The 18,583-nt window shown below is 41.3% G+C and overlaps 1 protein-coding gene across 4 annotated transcripts in view; it reads left to right on the top strand.

Moving 5' to 3' along the window:
- Window positions 1-1,419: 1,419 nt before the first annotated feature.
- PLCL2 (phospholipase C like 2) overlaps window positions 1,420-18,583 on the top strand; it is a 106,257-nt gene continuing 89,093 nt past the window's right edge. Inside the window, exons 1-2 of one of the 4 annotated variants that reach the window (XM_071804971.1) lie at window positions 1,420-1,847; window positions 2,596-3,126. In XM_071804971.1, the coding sequence (XP_071661072.1) occupies window positions 2,815-3,126 (312 nt within the window). In that variant the 5' untranslated portion in view covers window positions 1,420-1,847; window positions 2,596-2,814. Of the gene's footprint in view, window positions 1,848-2,014; window positions 2,108-2,480; window positions 2,505-2,595; window positions 3,127-18,583 lie in introns of those variants that run through there. The other 3 variants (XM_065831952.2, XM_071804969.1, XM_071804970.1) reach the window with 3 other exon arrangements.

The following is an 18,583-nucleotide window of genomic DNA, read 5'->3' as shown; positions in this document are numbered from 1 at the left end:
TCTTTGCTTCCTTTCTGTAGCGTGGCAGAGTTTCCCGAGGAAAATTATCTCACCAGACGCAGTGTATAAGTTTGTGGCTGTCTCATGGCAGTAGAGATGTGGATGTGCAACCCTTCAATAAGAGAGGGAATTGAAATACAGGCTCTCATGCCCCAAGTGATCTAATCACTAAGCATGGCTAGAAGAAGGCATCACCCCTGCAGCTCTCCATGTTTCAGAGGAGTGAGGTGCCCCTGGGTGTCCTGAAGGAGAAGATGGAGGTGCCTTCCCTTTGGAGACAGCTCAAGGCTGTAGGTCAACAACAGATGGAGGCACAGCTCTGCAGTCCGTGGTGAGGCCTCGGAGCTGAGGGACAGGACTGGAAATCTACTCTTCTCTCCAGCCTTTCCACTGTGTGACTCTCTGCACTAGCACACCGACAAGGGGCATTTATGCTGCCGTATACCAGGTATCTACAATAGGTGTCTGATCTCTGGTGCCAATGCTCCAGACACAGTCAGTGATCTCCAGAGGGCAATTGGGGGAATCAAAATTAAAAGCCCATCTCTTTCATTCGACTATAATCCAAGTCCAGCTCCTGCATTAAGCACCTCAGCCAAATGCCGAAGGCCAGGTGGTGTGGGCTGCCTTAGGTGTCTCTTTGCTCAGGGTGACTCTTCGTGCTCCTATTTTTGCGATTCCTAATTTTGCCCATGCTCTCGATGCAGCACCTCCCTGTCTGACTCAACTGCTGAATTTCAAGCAGAGGGCCCAGTGCCTCAACTGTGGCATTTCACTTCCCTTTACTCAACTTAATCACGAAATATCAAGCTATTGCAATGCACCGCAGTGTCAAGATGTAAAAATAAATGTGTGGCTCTTTGAATTATTCCTCATACACGAAGTTACTGGTGCTTGTTTCATAGCAAGAGTAAACAAGTACGTATGGAGTATGTAACGGCACACCAGCCGTGTTCGCTTTGTTGTGGACACACTTGTAACTGTCTGTCAAGTTGCACCTTCTTCCCTTTATTAATTAATGTATCTAATTGAAGCCCCGGCGGCAGGGCGAGGTCCCCTCTCCAGCGGCCAAGGCTCACCTCGCACCGCGCGGGAACGACCGCTGGGCCGCTGTTCCCGCGCGCCCCGCGGCCGCTGCCCCGAGGCCCGTGCGATGGGCGCGGCCGCAGGACGGGTGGCGGGCGCGGGGCCCCGACGGGACGGGAGGGGCGGGAAAGGCTCGCGGCGCGGCGGGAGCCGCCGTCCGGTGCGCGCAGCGCAGCGCCGCGTCGCGCCGGCCCTGGCGCGGAGAGGAGCAGCGCGGAGGATGCGGCGGGGAGCGGGCGCTTTTGTGTTAGCCCGGAGCGTCTGCGCGGGGAGGGAGCGTGTGGAGGAATCCAGCGATAACCTCGGGGCGCGGGAAGGGGCCGGGCGGTCGGGCGCGGGTCCTGCTGTCCGGCGGAGCGCCCCGAACTACCGGAGGGGGGTGCTGGCGGCGTGGCCGCCCAATCCGCACGAGGCCGGCCCCCGTGATTGGCAGTGGCGGGCGGAGGGGGGGGCGAGCCCGGCTCGCTTACTCTTGCTTTCCCCGGAGAGTTTCCCAGGGAGGGTGGCTGGGGCTGCGTCTCCCTTCGGCGCTGCCGGCATTATCCCCCTCGGGGCTGCTGCCGAGCGTTGAGCCGGGGGAGGCGGCGGCAGCAGCAGCAGAAGAGAGCGAGGGAAGCAACCACATGAATCAGTTTCTCTCTGTATCCGGCTCCGGGCAGAGGCGGCGACCATAGCGGGGAGGAGGGGAGAGGGGGAAAAAGCGGCTACCGCAGCGACAGCGGCGGCAGCATGGGGGCTCCCCGTGCCACCTTGCCGCCGAGGTGGGTAGCGGGGGCGCAGTCGGCGGGAGGGGGCGGCTGCGGGGTGGAGGCACCGCTCGGGAGGGCTGGGGTGTTGCTGCTGCTCGGGCCGCGGCTGGAGCCGCTGTGAGGCGGCTGGATGCCGGCAGGCAGCGGGGAGAGGAGAAAAGTTGCCGATGGCGCCCGGGAGGGTGCCCCGCGGGGCGGCAGCGTTGATCGTGTTTCGCCGCTTCTCGCCGTCGCGCGTGGCCGGAGAGGGGCTGCGGCGGGTTGTCCCCGCGGTGCGTGAGACGGGCTTTTCCCCGGGCTGGGGCCAGCGGGTTTGGGCTGTGTTGTTCTTCAAGTTCTCTTTTCGCTCCCGCTTTGTTGATCTGCGATTTCAAGTTTCACTGTACCGGTGAAAACACCGCCATCAACGCCTCTCTTGTTTTCCTGGTTGAGCAGCCCCAACAGCGCAGTTCCTCCCGTCCCCCTCAAACCTTTCCCCTCCCCGCCGCCGGTGTCGGGCAGCGGTCGGGGCGGGCCGGCCCCTCTCCCCCGCGGCGGGGCTGGGCTCCCTGCGCGCCGGGTTCCCGCGCGGCGCTGCCGGCGTGCTGCGGGGCCCCCGCGGTGCTGCCCTGCACCGGGGGAGCCGCCGGGTCGCGCGTGTGCCCTCCCCTCCCACGCGTGTGTGTGAGCGTGTGTGAGTGTGTGTGGTGTAACGCTCCCCCTCCCGCCGCCGCCTCCTGCGAGGGCAGACTGTCACGGTTGGTTTCTTTTTCTTCCCCAGGTGCTGAAGGACTGGTGCTCGCCGAGACGCCACTGAGAGGTTTGTCCCCCCTCCGGGAGCTACGCGGCCTCAGCTGCCAAATGTGCGGAGGGGAGAGACTTTTGCTGAAAATCCCCCGATCGTAAATATACAGAAAGCGGAAGAAGAGCCACCGCCGAGCGGCTGAAGGAGGCGGGGAGGGGGACAGCAATATTGTTTCTGCTGTAGTCAGGGAGGCTGATGGCGGAGTTTGGCAGCGGCGGCGGCACCGGCGGCGGGGGGCTCCCTGCCTCCCCGGGGCCGGTCCAAGGGAAGGTGGCGTTCAAGGCAGGAGACGGGGAAGGAGGAGGCGGAGGTGGCGGCGGGAGATCCAGCTGTGACAGTGCAGGCAGCCGGGTCTCCAACGGGGACTGTGCCTTGGCGGGAGCCGGCGAGGAGCCGGGATCAGCTCCTCCGGCAAGCCCGGAGAGCAGCGGCAAGGAGAAAGGATTTTCCACCAGTCAACAACGAGAAGGCAAACCCGGCATCCCCCGGAGGAGCAGCATAATTAAGGTAAGAGCACTTGTGCCTCCCCATAGGGGTCTCGGCTCTTTCTCTGTGACAGAGGCAAGGAGATGGGGACGATAAATTTGGCTCACAGAGCCTTGGCTCTAGATGAAAGGATAGGCGGCTTTTTTTTTTCCTTCCCTGTGGTGGGAAGACTTGATTTTTCCTTTGTCAGAAGTGGACAACAGTGAGAGGATGGCTTCATACAGATCCACGCTTGAGGGTTGGCGAGGGTGGGGGCATGTGTGTGTCATGTTTTAAGGCTTATTAGAACAGAAGGCTCAAACTCCTGTTGGAGAAGGCGAGAGGAACTAGCAGGCTTGTAAAAAGACAACATGGGCACCAGCTTGGCAGGGAAAGACATGGATTACACAGTATCCTTGTTGTTTGGGATGCACCTGTGCAGAGCAGTTTTGTGGCTCCACTGGCTTTTGTGTGTGACAGGCACACAGCAGGTGATGAGGGACTCAGGATCTCATTGGGCTGGGGGTGGGAGAAGGTAGAATAGGGAACATTCATCTTGTTAAAAGTGACAGCTCGTTTAACAGCAGGCTGTGTTGCACTTCACCTATAGAAACATCTTTATTTATACTTAGCTGTGCATATTCTGAATGCTAATGTTTCAGCTTGAAAAGTAGGGGGAGCATCTATGGTAGAATGTAGATTGGGGAAAAAGGAGTGTTTTTCAATACAATTAGTAATGCAAATACAGTTGTTCTCTTTTCTTAAATTCACAGTTCCTGAGAGATGACACTTTGTCTTGGGTTAGCTTTCCCAATTCAGTGAAAAGGTTGGGAGAACACAGAGAAATTACTCCATTGGTATAATGGCTGTACTAGCTGTAAAATAAAGTGCAACTTCAGGTACTTAAGAACTCAGTTTAAGAAAGGTCAACTAGATCAAAATCGAGCTAGATTTTTTATCTTCTTAGATATTTACATACCTCCGAAATCAGCATATGAAGTTGTTTTGGCTGGATGACAGAAAAACACGTGTGGAAATTGAGGACTAGTGGTGTATCTCAAGTTGTATTACTGTTTCCTGGGCCTTGCTATAAAACCCAAGGGGAGAGCAAGGGCAGTCAGCAGTGGAACACATTTGACAGCCGGCACCCACCCTTCCTGTTCCAGCAGTGATGCTGGGTGTGTACGTTTGTGTGTGTGTGTGTGTGTGTGTGTGTGTGTGTGTTAAAGAAATTATGACAATAGACAAGGGGCAACTGAGCTTGGTGTTGGATTGACGTAATGTTTACTGGATTTGTTAGTGATTTTTTTGCAGGTCTCATATTTCCTAACACCATTTTGTTTCTTCTGTGGTAGCCCAAGGAAGATACTAGTGTTGTTTGCAGTGTGTGTATCATGCCATCATACTACTTGGTAGTGTGTGATTTGATTATACAGCAACCTTTTGCCTCTCTGGGGACCAAACAAGGATACAACATGTAGGGATGTGATGTATTAAGATGAAGGAGCACGAGATAAGGAAGTATGTTTTGGATTACATTTCATGAATACCTAAGTTAAGCTTCTCAGTTTCTACAAAAATGATAGCACTTTGGAATATAAAATTATGCAAAATTCTGGTATTATTATTGAAAAATACCATTTTGTAAAAGCCAACAGTAATCTTTTTAGCTGCCAAGAACTGATTACTACAACTTTGTGTTATTGTTTGAATAATTATGACACTAGTGGAAAAATCTGACACTACTACATTTAAAGTTTTGTAGTCCATATTAATTTTAGATGTGACTATTTTAATACTTATGGGAAAAATCTCTTGTCTTCATATATACTGAATATTCTTCTACCTGCTTAGTTCAGCAGTTCACAGGTAGTTTGAATCTGGTTGTGTAGGTGTCTAGTTTTCAATATGAAACGCTTTGGAAAATGTGGCATGAGTAATAAACCTTAAGATGCTTCTTGGTTTCTGCTTTTGCAGAGCAAAAGTCTGTAAAACAGAGTGGAAAAAGTAAAATGTAATCTATATTTGGAAAATGTTCCTGGAATTTTAGTACCTTAGATCAGTGATGTAAAACTGCTCTTAAGGAATATATGGAATAACCTTAGGAAACAGGTCTGTGCCATGCAGATGCAGATTTCATGCCTTCATGCAAAACATGACATTGTTAGTTGATCTCTAAAATGGACGCTTGTGGAATATCTAATACTTTAAATGATTTACCTACTGATTACTATGTAGGCTTTTGAGTCACAAACAGAAAATTGATGTTTGAATAATAATACCAGTTGAGATGAAATTCTTTAGAACTGCATGTTTGTGTGTGAAAATCAGGAGCACAAAATGTATTTTATTTTGGTTTTAGTCTGTGCTTCAATTGGTTGTCTGTTTTCATAAGTCTTCTCAGCAGTGGCTGCCTTTTTTTTTCCTTTCTTGTAGTCTCTGTTCTTTCTCTTCTTTCACTGATTCCATATTTTTTATTTTTTTTTCCTTGTGCACCTGCATGATTTTTTTTTTCTTGTTTGATACAAGAGGATATACTCTTTGAGGTTGAGGTGTCATCTAGGATGATGACAGGTGGTAGGGCCACTATTACTGGAAAAGCTAATACCATCTTCATACCATGGTAGTTTCCTTGACCTTTCACTCTCGTATATAAGCTACATTTAGACTGCAAATGTTAAAGATTGTACCCTTCATTTGTAGCAATTTTTATGGAAGAGCGTACTTCATTGCTTAACTTTGCTGAACCAGATTTGAGGGCTGCAGACTGCATATCAGTGTTTATAGAAACTTTACCACTTTATGTTTCCTACTGTCCATATTTATGAGATTCTGTTTTTTTCAGAGGTGATAGTGACAACACGTTGTGCATTCATGGGATTTAGGCTCTTCAGATACCTGAGTTGTGAACTAATTTATGTACCATTTATTTGTACATAGTGGGATTTTTGGTCACAATTTTGTTTTTCCCTGAATTTACAGTGAGTCTATCTTGCAACTCAAAGTGGATTTAAGCATCTTGTGAACTTCTCTTAGGTGCTCTAACAGTTGGCAGTGGGCTTGCTTTGTTTTTGTGTGAGGTTACTTTGCATCTTTCTTAAAGAGACTTTGATGTGGTAGGAATTAGAGAATTTTTAAGGTGTCACATGACTTGTGGTACATATTTTTCCTCAGATCTGCTTGCTTCCAGGGGTCTCCATTAACAACAAACGCTTACAGAACCTCACGGTTTGTTAAAAGTATAGACCTTCAAAACTATAGACCTAGACAGAAAAAGATCCAGTGGGATAAATATGTCTGTATTAGGAGAGATGTTACAGTAATAAAATGCGAAGAGATACACTTGGGAGAGACTGCAGTTATTTAGGAAGACAACAAAGAGAAATAGATGGAGAAAGGTGGCTTGGCATTCTGTCAGCAGGAGTGTTCTTGTCAAAATGTGTCTGGAAGCAAAGTCCAGTTCGTTTGTTTGTTTTGCATACAGTAATACTGATGTCAGTGTCAATACGTTTTGGCCAATAACTTAAATGTTCATCTTCCTTTTTTATTCTGCATGTAAACACAAGCCTTAATTTTCTCAAGTCATACACTTGCTGAGCATTGCAATGTCTGAGTTCCAAAGTTTGTGAGAAGAGAGGAACCAAATTTAGCAGGTAGATATTCTAGGGTATAATTTTCAGCAGAGATTTGCTTTTGAAAGTAAACATTCGTCGATCTGTGTCTTTCTGCAACTGGGGAGTTCTACAGCATATGCGTCGAGACCTTTTTTCTTATTGCAATGCCAGCATACATTATTTTTCCTGATCAATCTTCTATGATCTCTAGTTCATACTGTATACCTGTTTGTATGCAGTATTTTCTACCACTGTTTTAAAGACTCTAATAAAGCTTTTTGGGTTCCTGGTAAACTCTAAAGTAGTATTTTTGGTAGATCTAGGTTCTCTGCAGTCTTAAATTACCTTAGCCACAATGTTATGTTAGCAGGTCTTCATGGAGACCCAGGAATAGATCATACATGTTCAGCTTCCATCTAGAAGGATGTAAAGGAGTTAAGCTGCTGGAATCAGTTTAAAATATATGAAATTACCCAATTTTCAGTCATCTTTCATATTGGGAAAGAAACCTGTGTAGTGATGCTGTTGAGATGGATTTGTACCTGAGTAACTTTTTAATGTGCTGGACATTTTGGATTAAACTTGATTGAGCAGTCATAGGCTCAAAGGTGCTAAGGCTCCTTAAGTTCAAAGAAGACAGCCTTATAGAGGAATGAGGGAGAAAACTAGCAGGTACTTTATCTATGCCCTTTCCTCTTGGAAACAAAAACCTACAGTGTGAGCTGAATTCTTCCTAGTTACAGAAGATCCATGTGGAAGAAAGACATAAATGTCCCAACAATATAAGATACTTTGTTCAGAGCACACGAGCTGATGCCAAAACTGACATCACAAAAAAAAAGCAGCATATATTTAGGAAACAAGGCTGTGATAGTTGAGCTACTCCTACGCCTTACCTTGGCCAGGCTTTCAGCTAGACAACCAAAGAACAGATTTTTCTGAGGAGCTGTTTCTGGATTTGTTTTGTTTCTTTCTTAGTTTCTTCTTGTTGATGTATTGTAGATCTATCTCATCGTTTTGGTTTGTCAGTGTGAGAGACCTGAATGGCTAACTGCAGATTCATAAATCCTGGAGCTTTCTTTTAGAGGATACTTTCTCTTTGATTTGTCGGACTCTTAGCGAGACTATAGGAGGTTACCAGCACCTATCAGTATTTATATATTGCTCTTTCTTCATCCTCTACTACTTGTTGCATACTGGCTCCCTAATTTTTTAAAAATAGAATCTATATTTTAGAGCAATACTTAACAGCATATAGTAGCTCTTCCTAAGTCATGTATTCTGTCATACAGAAGCTGTGTACCCTAGATAGTTGCATATAGTATCATATATAAACATGAGACATACCAAGCAGTTTACTACTTGTTGACAGTGACACTGGGCTGAGATATGGGTTATGTCACACCCACTGAGTGGTTATGTTGTGCATTGTGTTTGGTATATTGTTATTTGCGTTAGTACTTTCCACAGATTGCAGTAATGAAAATTTTGTTTGGATACATGTAACACAATTTGAAAAAAAGGTGTTTGTAGAAATTTATACACAAGGATGTTCACTTTACCCTGGTTCAGCATGTAATTTAGGTAGCTTATGTACTATAGCCTGTGAAGAGAACGTATTTTTTTGCAAAAGATCACTTGGAGCGGTAGCTTAATTTGGATGAATTTCGCTTCTCTGACTTCTCTTCTGGAAGAGTTTATCTGTCTATTTCTGAAGAGCGTGGCTAGTGTGAATAATAACAACTCTTTCACCCCCTCCACCCCCAAATCTTTAGAATATCCACAAAACATGTTCAGTCTGTTCAGTGGGGAAAAATCAATTAATGGAATTTAAAAATCATTATGAATACCTGATGAGATTTTTTAATGCCTATTATCAGGCCCGATCAAAGATAAGAGTATTAGTTTAGACTTTTTTTAAAACTAGGAATTAGAGCAGTGGTCTCATACCCATGGCTCACAGATAATACGTTGCTCCTATGATTTAATTGCACTCATGGAAGATTAAAAAATTTAAACTGAGACTGACAGGACAAGTTAATTGCATAGTTTCCCAGGCTTTGCTGGTCCATGACTGATATTGGCATAGATCTTTGTGTTATTCCCACTGACTCTATTGAAAAAACCTCTTAAATGAAATTTGCCAAGTGTCTATATTTAAGCATCAAATGAAGTTAAAACATGTATTATGATACTATGACATTAATTCTAAAATATTTATCTTTGCACACAAATGTGGGATTATGTTCAAAATTCAGAAATGTAAATATAAATAAATGAGCAGGTAGATTTTTTGGGGAAGGAAGGTGGATACTAATTTTTTTTTTAACCTACATGGAGAAGAGGGAAATATGATAAAAAGCAGCAGTGTGTTTGTGTTGAAGAATGTTTAAAAATAGGGCTGGAAGAGACCTCAAGAGGTCAGTCTCCTCTGCTCCACTGCTCTGCCACAGGATCAACTGTTAATAAATTTCAGTATGATGCTCTTTGTCTTTTAATCACCTTTTGTTTGTGATCCTTCTATACAGAATGGCTGGCTGATTATTTCTTTCTGTGTATGGGCAAAAGCAATCATCTGCACAGAGTTTAAAAGCTCGTACTTTTCCTACTGACTGCATTCTAATTATGTCGGATCATGTCTTCAATTTCTCAAGTTCTTTCTGTTTTCAACTTACCTTCTAACATGCATGCCGCTCTTCCATCTTCAGGTGAACAGCCAGTTTTAACTATGCTCTCGTTTCAATCATACAATGATACATTATTTTTTTGTTAAATGATTATAGGTTATGGGTTTTAAATATTTGATCAAATTCTATACTCCATGGTTAAAATAAAAATCAGTTATTTTTACTCTTTACTGCCTGTAAACTGGGCAATATGATGTTGCAGAATCTAGTTCAGAAATACAATTTAGGAGAAAATGTCTGTCTTTCTAAATATATGAAAATAATAGTGCACATTTTTAATGTACTAACTAGATTACAGTGTTCGTATAAAAAAGGCTGCACTGGTTTGTCTTTAAGGAGAGTAAGTAGCAAGTGTTGTTTTTCTCTGTTTTGCAGTTATGTTTATAAAGGCTATCATTACTGTTTTGCAGTCAATTTTCACATCTGGCGTGCCATTTAAAGACAGGGTAGTGCCATCGCTGCACTTAATCTTCCTGTTGTAGGAGATGACATCTGGAGTGATCCTTTGGAAGGCTCTTGATTGTAGTACATCTCTGAACTTCTACTGACTTAGATTCTTTTCAAGACCCGTCAGTATAAAATTACCTGTCCCTATTTTCTGAAGAGGAGCATGTCCAAGTTCACCTACCTCTTCCCTCCTAGACCTTGACCTTACAAAGTGGTGACGTTCAAGATAGTGAAGGGTGCAATACAGGATGTGACTGGAAATCAGCAGTGCTGAGGCTCCCTGTGTTAACCGCTGCAGCCTTGGGAAAGTTAAATAGATGTGATTCATTTCTGCCTCTCCTGGGATTCCTTTTAATGTCATTTGACCCTTTGGAGTAAGTAATAAAATATCCCTGAGTACTTCAGATTGTGTACTGTGTTCAGGGATCTTTTCAGACATCAAACTTTCATGTCCTGGAAATTGTAGGACATAGTTCATGAACGCAGGCAGATGGGAAGTGCTTTTAAACAAACAAACAAAACCCTTTGCAGAGAAGCAGCTGAGAGTTTTATAAAATGAAGAATATGAAATAACACCATATTAAGCCGCATTTCCAAATTTAATGTGAACATATCTACTTTAATAAAAGCAACCTATTTGTGGGTTTTATTTTCGTATAAGAAATCGGTACTCTGCAAATACATAGCAGATAATTGATATTATGCGTATTAGTGTCATGACTGCTAAAAGTACTGAAAATGGTTTGATATTTCCTCTAAATTATGAGATAATCAGTATTGCAGAAGGGAAAGAACTGATGGTCTTTTGTTAGAAAGCACTTCCACAGAATTTTCAAGTTCTTTTTATGGTTAAGATTCTGTGATTATAACTTATTTTTTATCTCCCTATTTTTTTTCCACTTTCTTTTTAACAGCGTTATTTTGCCTTCACTAAAAAAGGCAGAGTATTATAAGGTTCTTCTGTGCGTGCTTCGATGTGGTAATGTGCATGTATGTCAACATATCCCCATCCTTTAGTGCTGTTTTTAGTGTAGGATAGGAGAGGAAGATTGATTTTGAAATTCTGCAGCAGCTGAACAGCCTACATGGTTTTTGTTTTGTGAAGCAACTCTTATGATGGAAAATCCTGCATGCTTTACGTATTTCATTACCCAGTTCCCAATGACAAAAGTGTTTGACATTCTGTCAACTGTTTACTCTAACTGCATTCCTTAAAAGAAAGTGCAAATTACTGTTTGTTTATTTACATAAAACCAAAATAATTTAATTGCATTATTAAAGTGTAATTTGAACTAAGCGGACAAGAATTCATCTCACTGTCAAATCTTTTGCTTTCTTCCTACAAGTTATTGTTGGTGCTTTCAGGAAAGGCAGTTTTTTACTGTGTTTAAGTAATTCCTGTAAACAGTACAGGAAAAATTGTTTTTTAGAAAAAAAAAAAGCAAGACAACCACTTATATACTCTACCATGCTTTTTCTTTTACTAATTAGAAGCAGAATTAGTATATTTCATGTACATATTGTAGGAGAAGTTAGTTTCTGAGTTCCCGAAATAGTACTTGCATGCAGTGCAATATTTATGTGTTTACAAAGACATACATTTTTGCTACATAAGTCGGGAAAACCTCAGTAATAGTGGGAAATAAATCACTCCAGGAAATAGCTTGAATCAACTGAAATGTATTTTGCCATTTACTGGGAATGGTCACCAAATCAGGTTTTCTAGATAAGTTGATGGTAAATTGTTGCAAAAAGCATTTGCAGTCTGAATCCTGGAGTTAAAGACTAATATTAATGTGAAATGGGAATGTATTTAGTCATGGCACGTTACTACCACATAGTGGAGAAAGCCAGAGCAGACATAGGTAGTTTCTTGCCCTTGAAGAACCCCCAAGAGCATGTTATGGCTTATTGGAAGTACTTATTTGTTAAACTCTAACTATCCTTTATTTTCTCTTTGTTCTCAACTGTAATAGTTGCAGTGATATATCTCATAAACATTGTTCAAGGTTGACACTTTTCAGCTTTATTTGTATCTCATCTTAAATAAGGCATCCCGTGTGCCTCATGCTTGGTCTTTCTCCAGGGAACGGCCAGCCTGATTCGGAGTCTGCTCTGAGACTGGTGGGATAGTGTGAAGTCACCACGTGCTTTTGGTTGTGTTATCTTTTGGTATTTTGTAGATTCAGAAAGTAAGGCTGTGGAAGAATTAATAACATCAGTCTTCCACTATCCTGCTTGTCCTAGTTCTGGTTTGTGTCATCTTGTCTATTGTGTCTCCCTGTCTGCTTGTTTGTCCCCTTTCTTGGAGTCTCCTCATCCCTCATAGAGTTTGGCTTTTCTGCTTCAGCAGCAGGGAGTCCGCAGACTGGCCATACACTGCTTTTCTTCTTAAGCAGCTAGTGGAGATCTTCTGTTCCCAGCGAAGTGCTAGAGCAGAGCTCTCCGTGTGGTGTGTGCAGTACTGCAACAGTTTATGTCTGCCTGGGAATCCACAGGAAAGGAGGAACAAAAAGGGAGCTCAGGTTCTAGTGCAAGGCTGTTCACCTTCACAGCAGGTTTAAGTCCCACAGGATTTGAGGCCTGCACCTATGATGAAGGCTGATGGCACAGCTTGGGGTAGATATATCTGTTTCCCCCCAGTCTTCAAAAGCTGCCAGACCTTGTGAATTTAAGAAAGGCTGCCCTGGGTCAGACCGAAAGTCCATTTGGCTCATTAGTTTGCCTCCAACAGCAACTGCTATGAGACAGAAAAACAGAAAAAGCCTGCTTTCCTGACATCTGTTCCCAGCCTTAAGTGATTTGGACCTAAGACATCTTTGTGTTTAATAATCCTTATGTGTTTTTTCCATCATCAAAGGCCAGTTTGACTTTTGTAAACTTTTTACCATGGTAACTCTTGTGGCAATTTCTCAACTGTCTGTTGTGTGCAGAAGTCCTCTTCTGCCTGGTTTTACCTGGCAGCCACTTACTTGTTTACCTGTTATCCTCTGGTTGTTGTGTTAGGACAAGTAACAAACAGTTGTTTTGTACTCACTTTCTTTGTGCCACAAATCAGTTGAACAGCGTTCATCACATTTGCTTTGTGTCATTTTTTTTTTCCCTCAGGCTGAAGAATTTTAATGTACTTAGTTGTTCCACTTATTGAAGCTTTTCTGAGTTTTTTTTCATTCTGGTGCCCTTTTATGCATTTTTTTCCCTTCCATTATTTTTTTCAGTGCAGGACTAAAATAGCATTCAAAATGTGTGCCAGACAAATGTGTAAATCCAGTATGGCAAAATGAAGGTTTAGCAATATTGTGATACTGAGTTGGACTGTAATTTATTTATTTTTAGTATTGTCATCATCAAAGATTTAAATGGTATCACTGTCACTAATTGGCAATGAGAGAGTGCTGTTAAAAACCTTTACTAAATATTTAAAACCTTCTCTTTGAGGAACTGTGTAGGCATGTCTGTTGGTGATGATGGCTGTGTTGGAAGTGGCTGGCATTAACATCTTTGCAGGAGGCTGAAGTTCTGTTAGAAATCTTTTAACATGTTATGAAGTCTTCTTATGGTGCTGGTGACACAAAACATTGCTGATTAGCACATCTAGCTTCTAGCTATGGTGCAGTACATTTGCCTAATAACGGAATAAAATGGCACGAACGTTGCATAAAGCTGAAAAATACAGTACTAATAAAAGTGTTTTCATTTTATAAGAAGCTGTTAAATATGAAAGAAAGAGAGCAGAGCTTCTTTTTGTAAACACAATCTGATAGTATTTCGGATGTCCTAGATTTTTGAGTTTTAAGGTCCTTGCCCAGCACTCAGGTTAATGGATTATTTCAGTCAATCTTACATTTCATTTGCTTTTATAAAGTGTGAGGCTCTTCAGGATGCCTGTGCCAGAGTCCAGAAGAGCCGAGAAGGCATTTCTGGTCTTTAGGAAACTCACACAATGTATAACAATGAGAACAAATAGCTTCCTGGAAATAGAGGAGTATCTAATGTTTCACCTCAGAGAAGAATTCGTCTGAGGATTAAAAATTTTATTGAGTGGTTGCAGTAAGCAATGAAGGATGAAAATAACTGTAAATTTTTAGGTCCCACAAGATTAGTACAACAGCATTATCTTGGAAGGAAATCCCAACACTTGGTCACTTGAGCTGTCAAAAATCGAAATGGTGTGAGGTGTCTGTTAGGATGCTCTCTGCTCTCCTGAGATATTTTCCCCCTCTATCTATTTATTTATTTTAAAATGATCTATCTATTTATTTATTTTAAATTTCTTCTTCCTTTGAGGAGGGAAATTGCCTTTTTTTTTTTTTTTTTAGCTGGTGACAAGAGGCATAATCCCTATTAGCCTATTCCTGTTCAGTCGGTCTGCTGTGTTGAGATGGGAGAAGACACCTTTGTTATTCCGGAATTCCTGAGGATTCCTGAATCCTCATGCTTTTGTGTGTCCACTTGTGAGAGAGTCCAGTGCCTGGCTCACAATTTTCTGAGCATCACTCTCAGGAACATTATATATTTCTTAAGCTTCATAGCTTTAGATAATTGTGCTGCTGGTCTGATTGTGTGTATTTTTCTTCTCTTTGGAAATGATACACACTCGGAGTAACAGGAATAGAATGTGACAAAGATTTTCATTGTTTTACATGTGGAAATTAATATTTCTGTCCGTAAATATTGAACTTAACCTTCCAGAATAGTAGTTCAGATGTTCCTGCCTTGCCAGGAGAAAAATTACCTGGCAATTGCTGATGAATTTTTATAGTAACCAGAAATCATAGCTCAAATATATACTTTCAATGCTGTCAGCTACAACAAATGTATTTTTTCCTTGCACATCTAATCCCAAATTCAACTCTGTCTTTCGTGGATATATAAAATTTACAGTAATAATTTGAGGGAGGGCAAGGTGAAGGGGATAAAAAAGAGCCTTGTGTTTAAAACCTTGGCCTGTAAAAACTGATTTTGCAAGATGAACCACTTGCGGAAGACCTAAGAATCTTGAATTGATTTTGTTTTATTAAAAAAAAAAAAAAATGTTTAGATTGATAGTACAGTCTGAAAACAATCCCTGCATGTATTGAAAATATTCTGAAGTGAATAATTGATTACTGAATTTATTTCAGGTCTTTCTCACTTTTTCTGGTGAATTTAATCAAATTACATTATGGAATACCATCAACTAAATGCATCTTTTACTGAGAAAACATATCACGTTGTAATTTAACATGATTCCTAATTCTCCACCATGAAACAGGTTTTACATTAATTTGGTAGATGCTCAGAGTACTTTATTAAATCGTACTTGTGGCTAAGATAATGGAAAAACAATAATTTTCTGATGTGTTCTGATAAAATACAGCATAACTGTTAAATGTTTAAAAAATTGTATAAAACAAATACAACTGAAATAATTTAGTACATGAAGCAGAAATGCAGAGCAACATTATGTGTTTTTCTGCTTGGTTCAGAACCTACCCGTATCTGCTATGTCACTACATTTTGCAAGAGTAAAAATCAGTAATTGGGAAAGCCGCTCCTTTTTTTTCTGCTTACTACTTAAAATATTTCGAATAAAGTTCTGTGTTCTAGAAATGCACGCCTCATAACCCTTCCTCATTTTAAATGTCTGATCTGCACCAGTTACAGTGGTTGATGGGTGTAAGTCATGGTTTTCTCTTGCAAACTTCTGTTTGCTGCTTTGATCATAAGCCAGGTGGGCTCTTGTGTTTATTTACTTCTTTATCCCAGGATTTTTCAAAAATATAATACAGGTGAATTCTTGGTTCATTGATTTAAAAATCTTATAATTGTTCACAATGCAGCTGTATGAATACTTGTCTACAAGACATCACTAACAAACTTTTGGAGGTCCTTGCAGGACAACATAAACTGTGTTGATCTTGCACTGATCAGCTAGTGATGATGTTTAAAGCCCATCGTAACCTTCCGTATCCTTGAATTCTGATTGTATTCAGGATAAAACCGATATTATTGCATATTCCTGTCCGTGAAGCTGACGTGCAGTAAGTCGTCATGAAAAGCATATTCATAAGCATAGTAGTAATTTTTTCAGCCTTATCCTTGAACTGACTTTTCCTCCTTTGTTGATCTCCTAGTTGCTTTAGACGGTGCGTACTCTTTTACTTACTTTGATAGCCCTTTTCTTTGATTTTAACTGTACTGAAACCCTTTGAGGTAAAGTGTTTGAAGTGCATGTTTTGCATTCCTGTTATGTTTACCTACAGTACTGTCTAACCTTAACATTCAAAAATCATGAGTCAAGTCCTCAAACTCTTGATTTGCTTTAAAAATCATAAGACATGAAAATTAATACGTTGGTTTCCTTTCAGTGGTCCTTTGACTTAAGCCATTATGCATGGGTGCTGTGTTTTCCAATTCTTGGAACAGGAATGTGTAAACACATAGAAAATTTGGAAATTATGAGGTACAGATATCCCTAAGGACTTTAAGAAAACACGGCATTTGCCATTGCATTTGGAAGACTGTTTGATTATTATACAGACTGCCATTATTCGGACAAATAACAGTAGATAACAGAATGTAATACTGATAAGCCATTTTACTTTTATCAATTTACGTACTTGGTCTTATTCTTTTATTTCTTTAATTGTTTTTTATTATCAAGATCAACAAGGTGCTAATATATATTTTAAGAAGTTTCAAACTCTTCCTCTTGGCAGAGATTTCTTGAGTTTTGTTAGTTAATCATCTAATGCTATGTTTAGGAAGGATGTTAACTGTTGTTTAAATTGATCCTATATTTAAAGTATTTGTTTCAGTAATTTGAGAGCAATTACCATATATTTCTGAATTGTATTAGAATAGAGGCCTTGCAAGCTTTATCCACGTACTGTGGTGATAACAGGAATCAGATGCTTACAAACTTCTGTTTAGCTGACTATTTATGAAAATGTCTCTGGAGGAAAAGAGACCAGGATAAGTAGATCTACAAAACTCTCAAAACTTACAACCAGTTACAGAAATCTGAGGACCTGAAGTATACCAATTAAAAAAAAGTTCTGATAGTTAAAAATCCTTAAAATGCAGTTCTTGAGAGGCAAAACTTCATAGTGAGGCTTCAGTTCAAAACTCATAATTTGTTACACTAGAAAGGAAAAAAAAAAATAGTTCTGTATTATTTCAGGCCAACAACTTGACAGGAATTTAAACCTGAGTCCAGGATTTCTGAAACTGGAGGCTTGAGAATGTTAGCAGGTTTCAGGGCTGGTAGTGAAGGGGAAATACAGTGATTTCACAGATAGCTGTGATATAGGTTGTTAGTCACAATGTTTCAAGGAGTTACTTGAAAAATGTAGGATTGCATATGATAACAAACAGAGGTGTGTGAAGTGTTGCAGATGTTCCTTGTTGCTAAGTAGTAGGGCAGTTTTTGAGAGCTGATGGAAAAAAAAAGAATTTCTGTTCATGGATCAAGATGAGTTTTGTGCCAAGAGTAATGCGACTGAATGAGCCAAAATATTTTTGAGTCATATGTACAACTTTGGTAGCTTTTAAATTTCAGTACGGTATAGCACTGTGGAAGGCTACACTTATTAATTTTTTGTGGTTGTCTCCCCTTTCCCTTCCCTTCCCTTCCCTTCCCTTCCCTTCCCTTCCCTTCCCTTCCCTTCCCTTCCCTTCCCTTCCCTTCCCTTCCCTTCCCTTCCCTTCCCTTCCCTTCCCTTCCCTTCCCTTCCCTTCCCTTCCCTTCCCTTCCCTTCCCTTCCCTTCCCTTCCCTTCCCTTCCCTTCCCTTCCCTTCCCTTCCCTTCCCTTCCCTTCCCCTTTTTTTCTTCTCTTTCTTCTCTCTCTTTCTGGGATGCCAGTTATTTTCTTGCTGGAAAATGTCTTGGGAGATCTTATTGTGAGAGGCAGTTCTTGAGCAGCAGCAAAATCCCTCTGTGACTTGCCAAATCATCTTCTCTCAGCATTACACTGTATGAAATTAATGTGACATTTCTTAACGCTCCTTCTGGAAATACGGTTCTTTTTATGGTGGTTCTTAGTTTATAAGATTTCTCTATTAATATAGGTTGAATACAATTTTGTGTCTAACATATTTTTCTTTTGTTTCTACCCTTCTTTTAATGAAAGTCATTGTCATCCTGGGGTGAAGCTGCATTTTCTCTCCAGTGTTCAGTGAGAAAACAAACAGGACTGCCATTCTTGCACCTGCTGCATTGAGGAAAGGGAGTGAGGCAGCACTTTAGAGAAAATAAAACGTGTTTGGACTTCTGTCTTACATTGTACTACTGCTCAGGAGTAAGAAACATTCTCATCCACCTATGTTTATGTAGATGATGCAGGAGAATTCTCTTCACTATGACTGTGGTCATTCTGTGTGTTACACTGGCTGCTGTTCTGTGAGGCAGAAATTATACTGCTTGAAACTTCCTCATTTCCATCCCTGTTGTTTTTGTAGCTTGCCAAACTCATTATTTGTTTTAAATTGGCAGTGAAAAGCCATTTCTCCTTGCCTTAAGGAAATCTTTGTTTTAATGTAATTTGTTACTGTAAAACACAATAAGAAATGTACTAAAACTGTAGGAGACTTTGAACCAAACTGTTACTGAAAAATGTACTTATCTCACATTTTTCATTTACTTTCAGTGTTCACAAGAACTGATTGGGAGAACCTGACACCTGCTAGAATTTTATGGCCCTGTTTGTTTACATATGATAATTGAAAAAAAAAAAAAGCTCTGGTTTTAAGCTCTAACACCAACCATGA

This window comes from Patagioenas fasciata, chromosome 2, assembly GCF_037038585.1.
Source record: "Patagioenas fasciata isolate bPatFas1 chromosome 2, bPatFas1.hap1, whole genome shotgun sequence".
Lineage (NCBI taxonomy): Eukaryota > Metazoa > Chordata > Aves > Columbiformes > Columbidae > Patagioenas > Patagioenas fasciata.
This window is presented reverse-complemented; position numbering and strand designations above follow the sequence as displayed.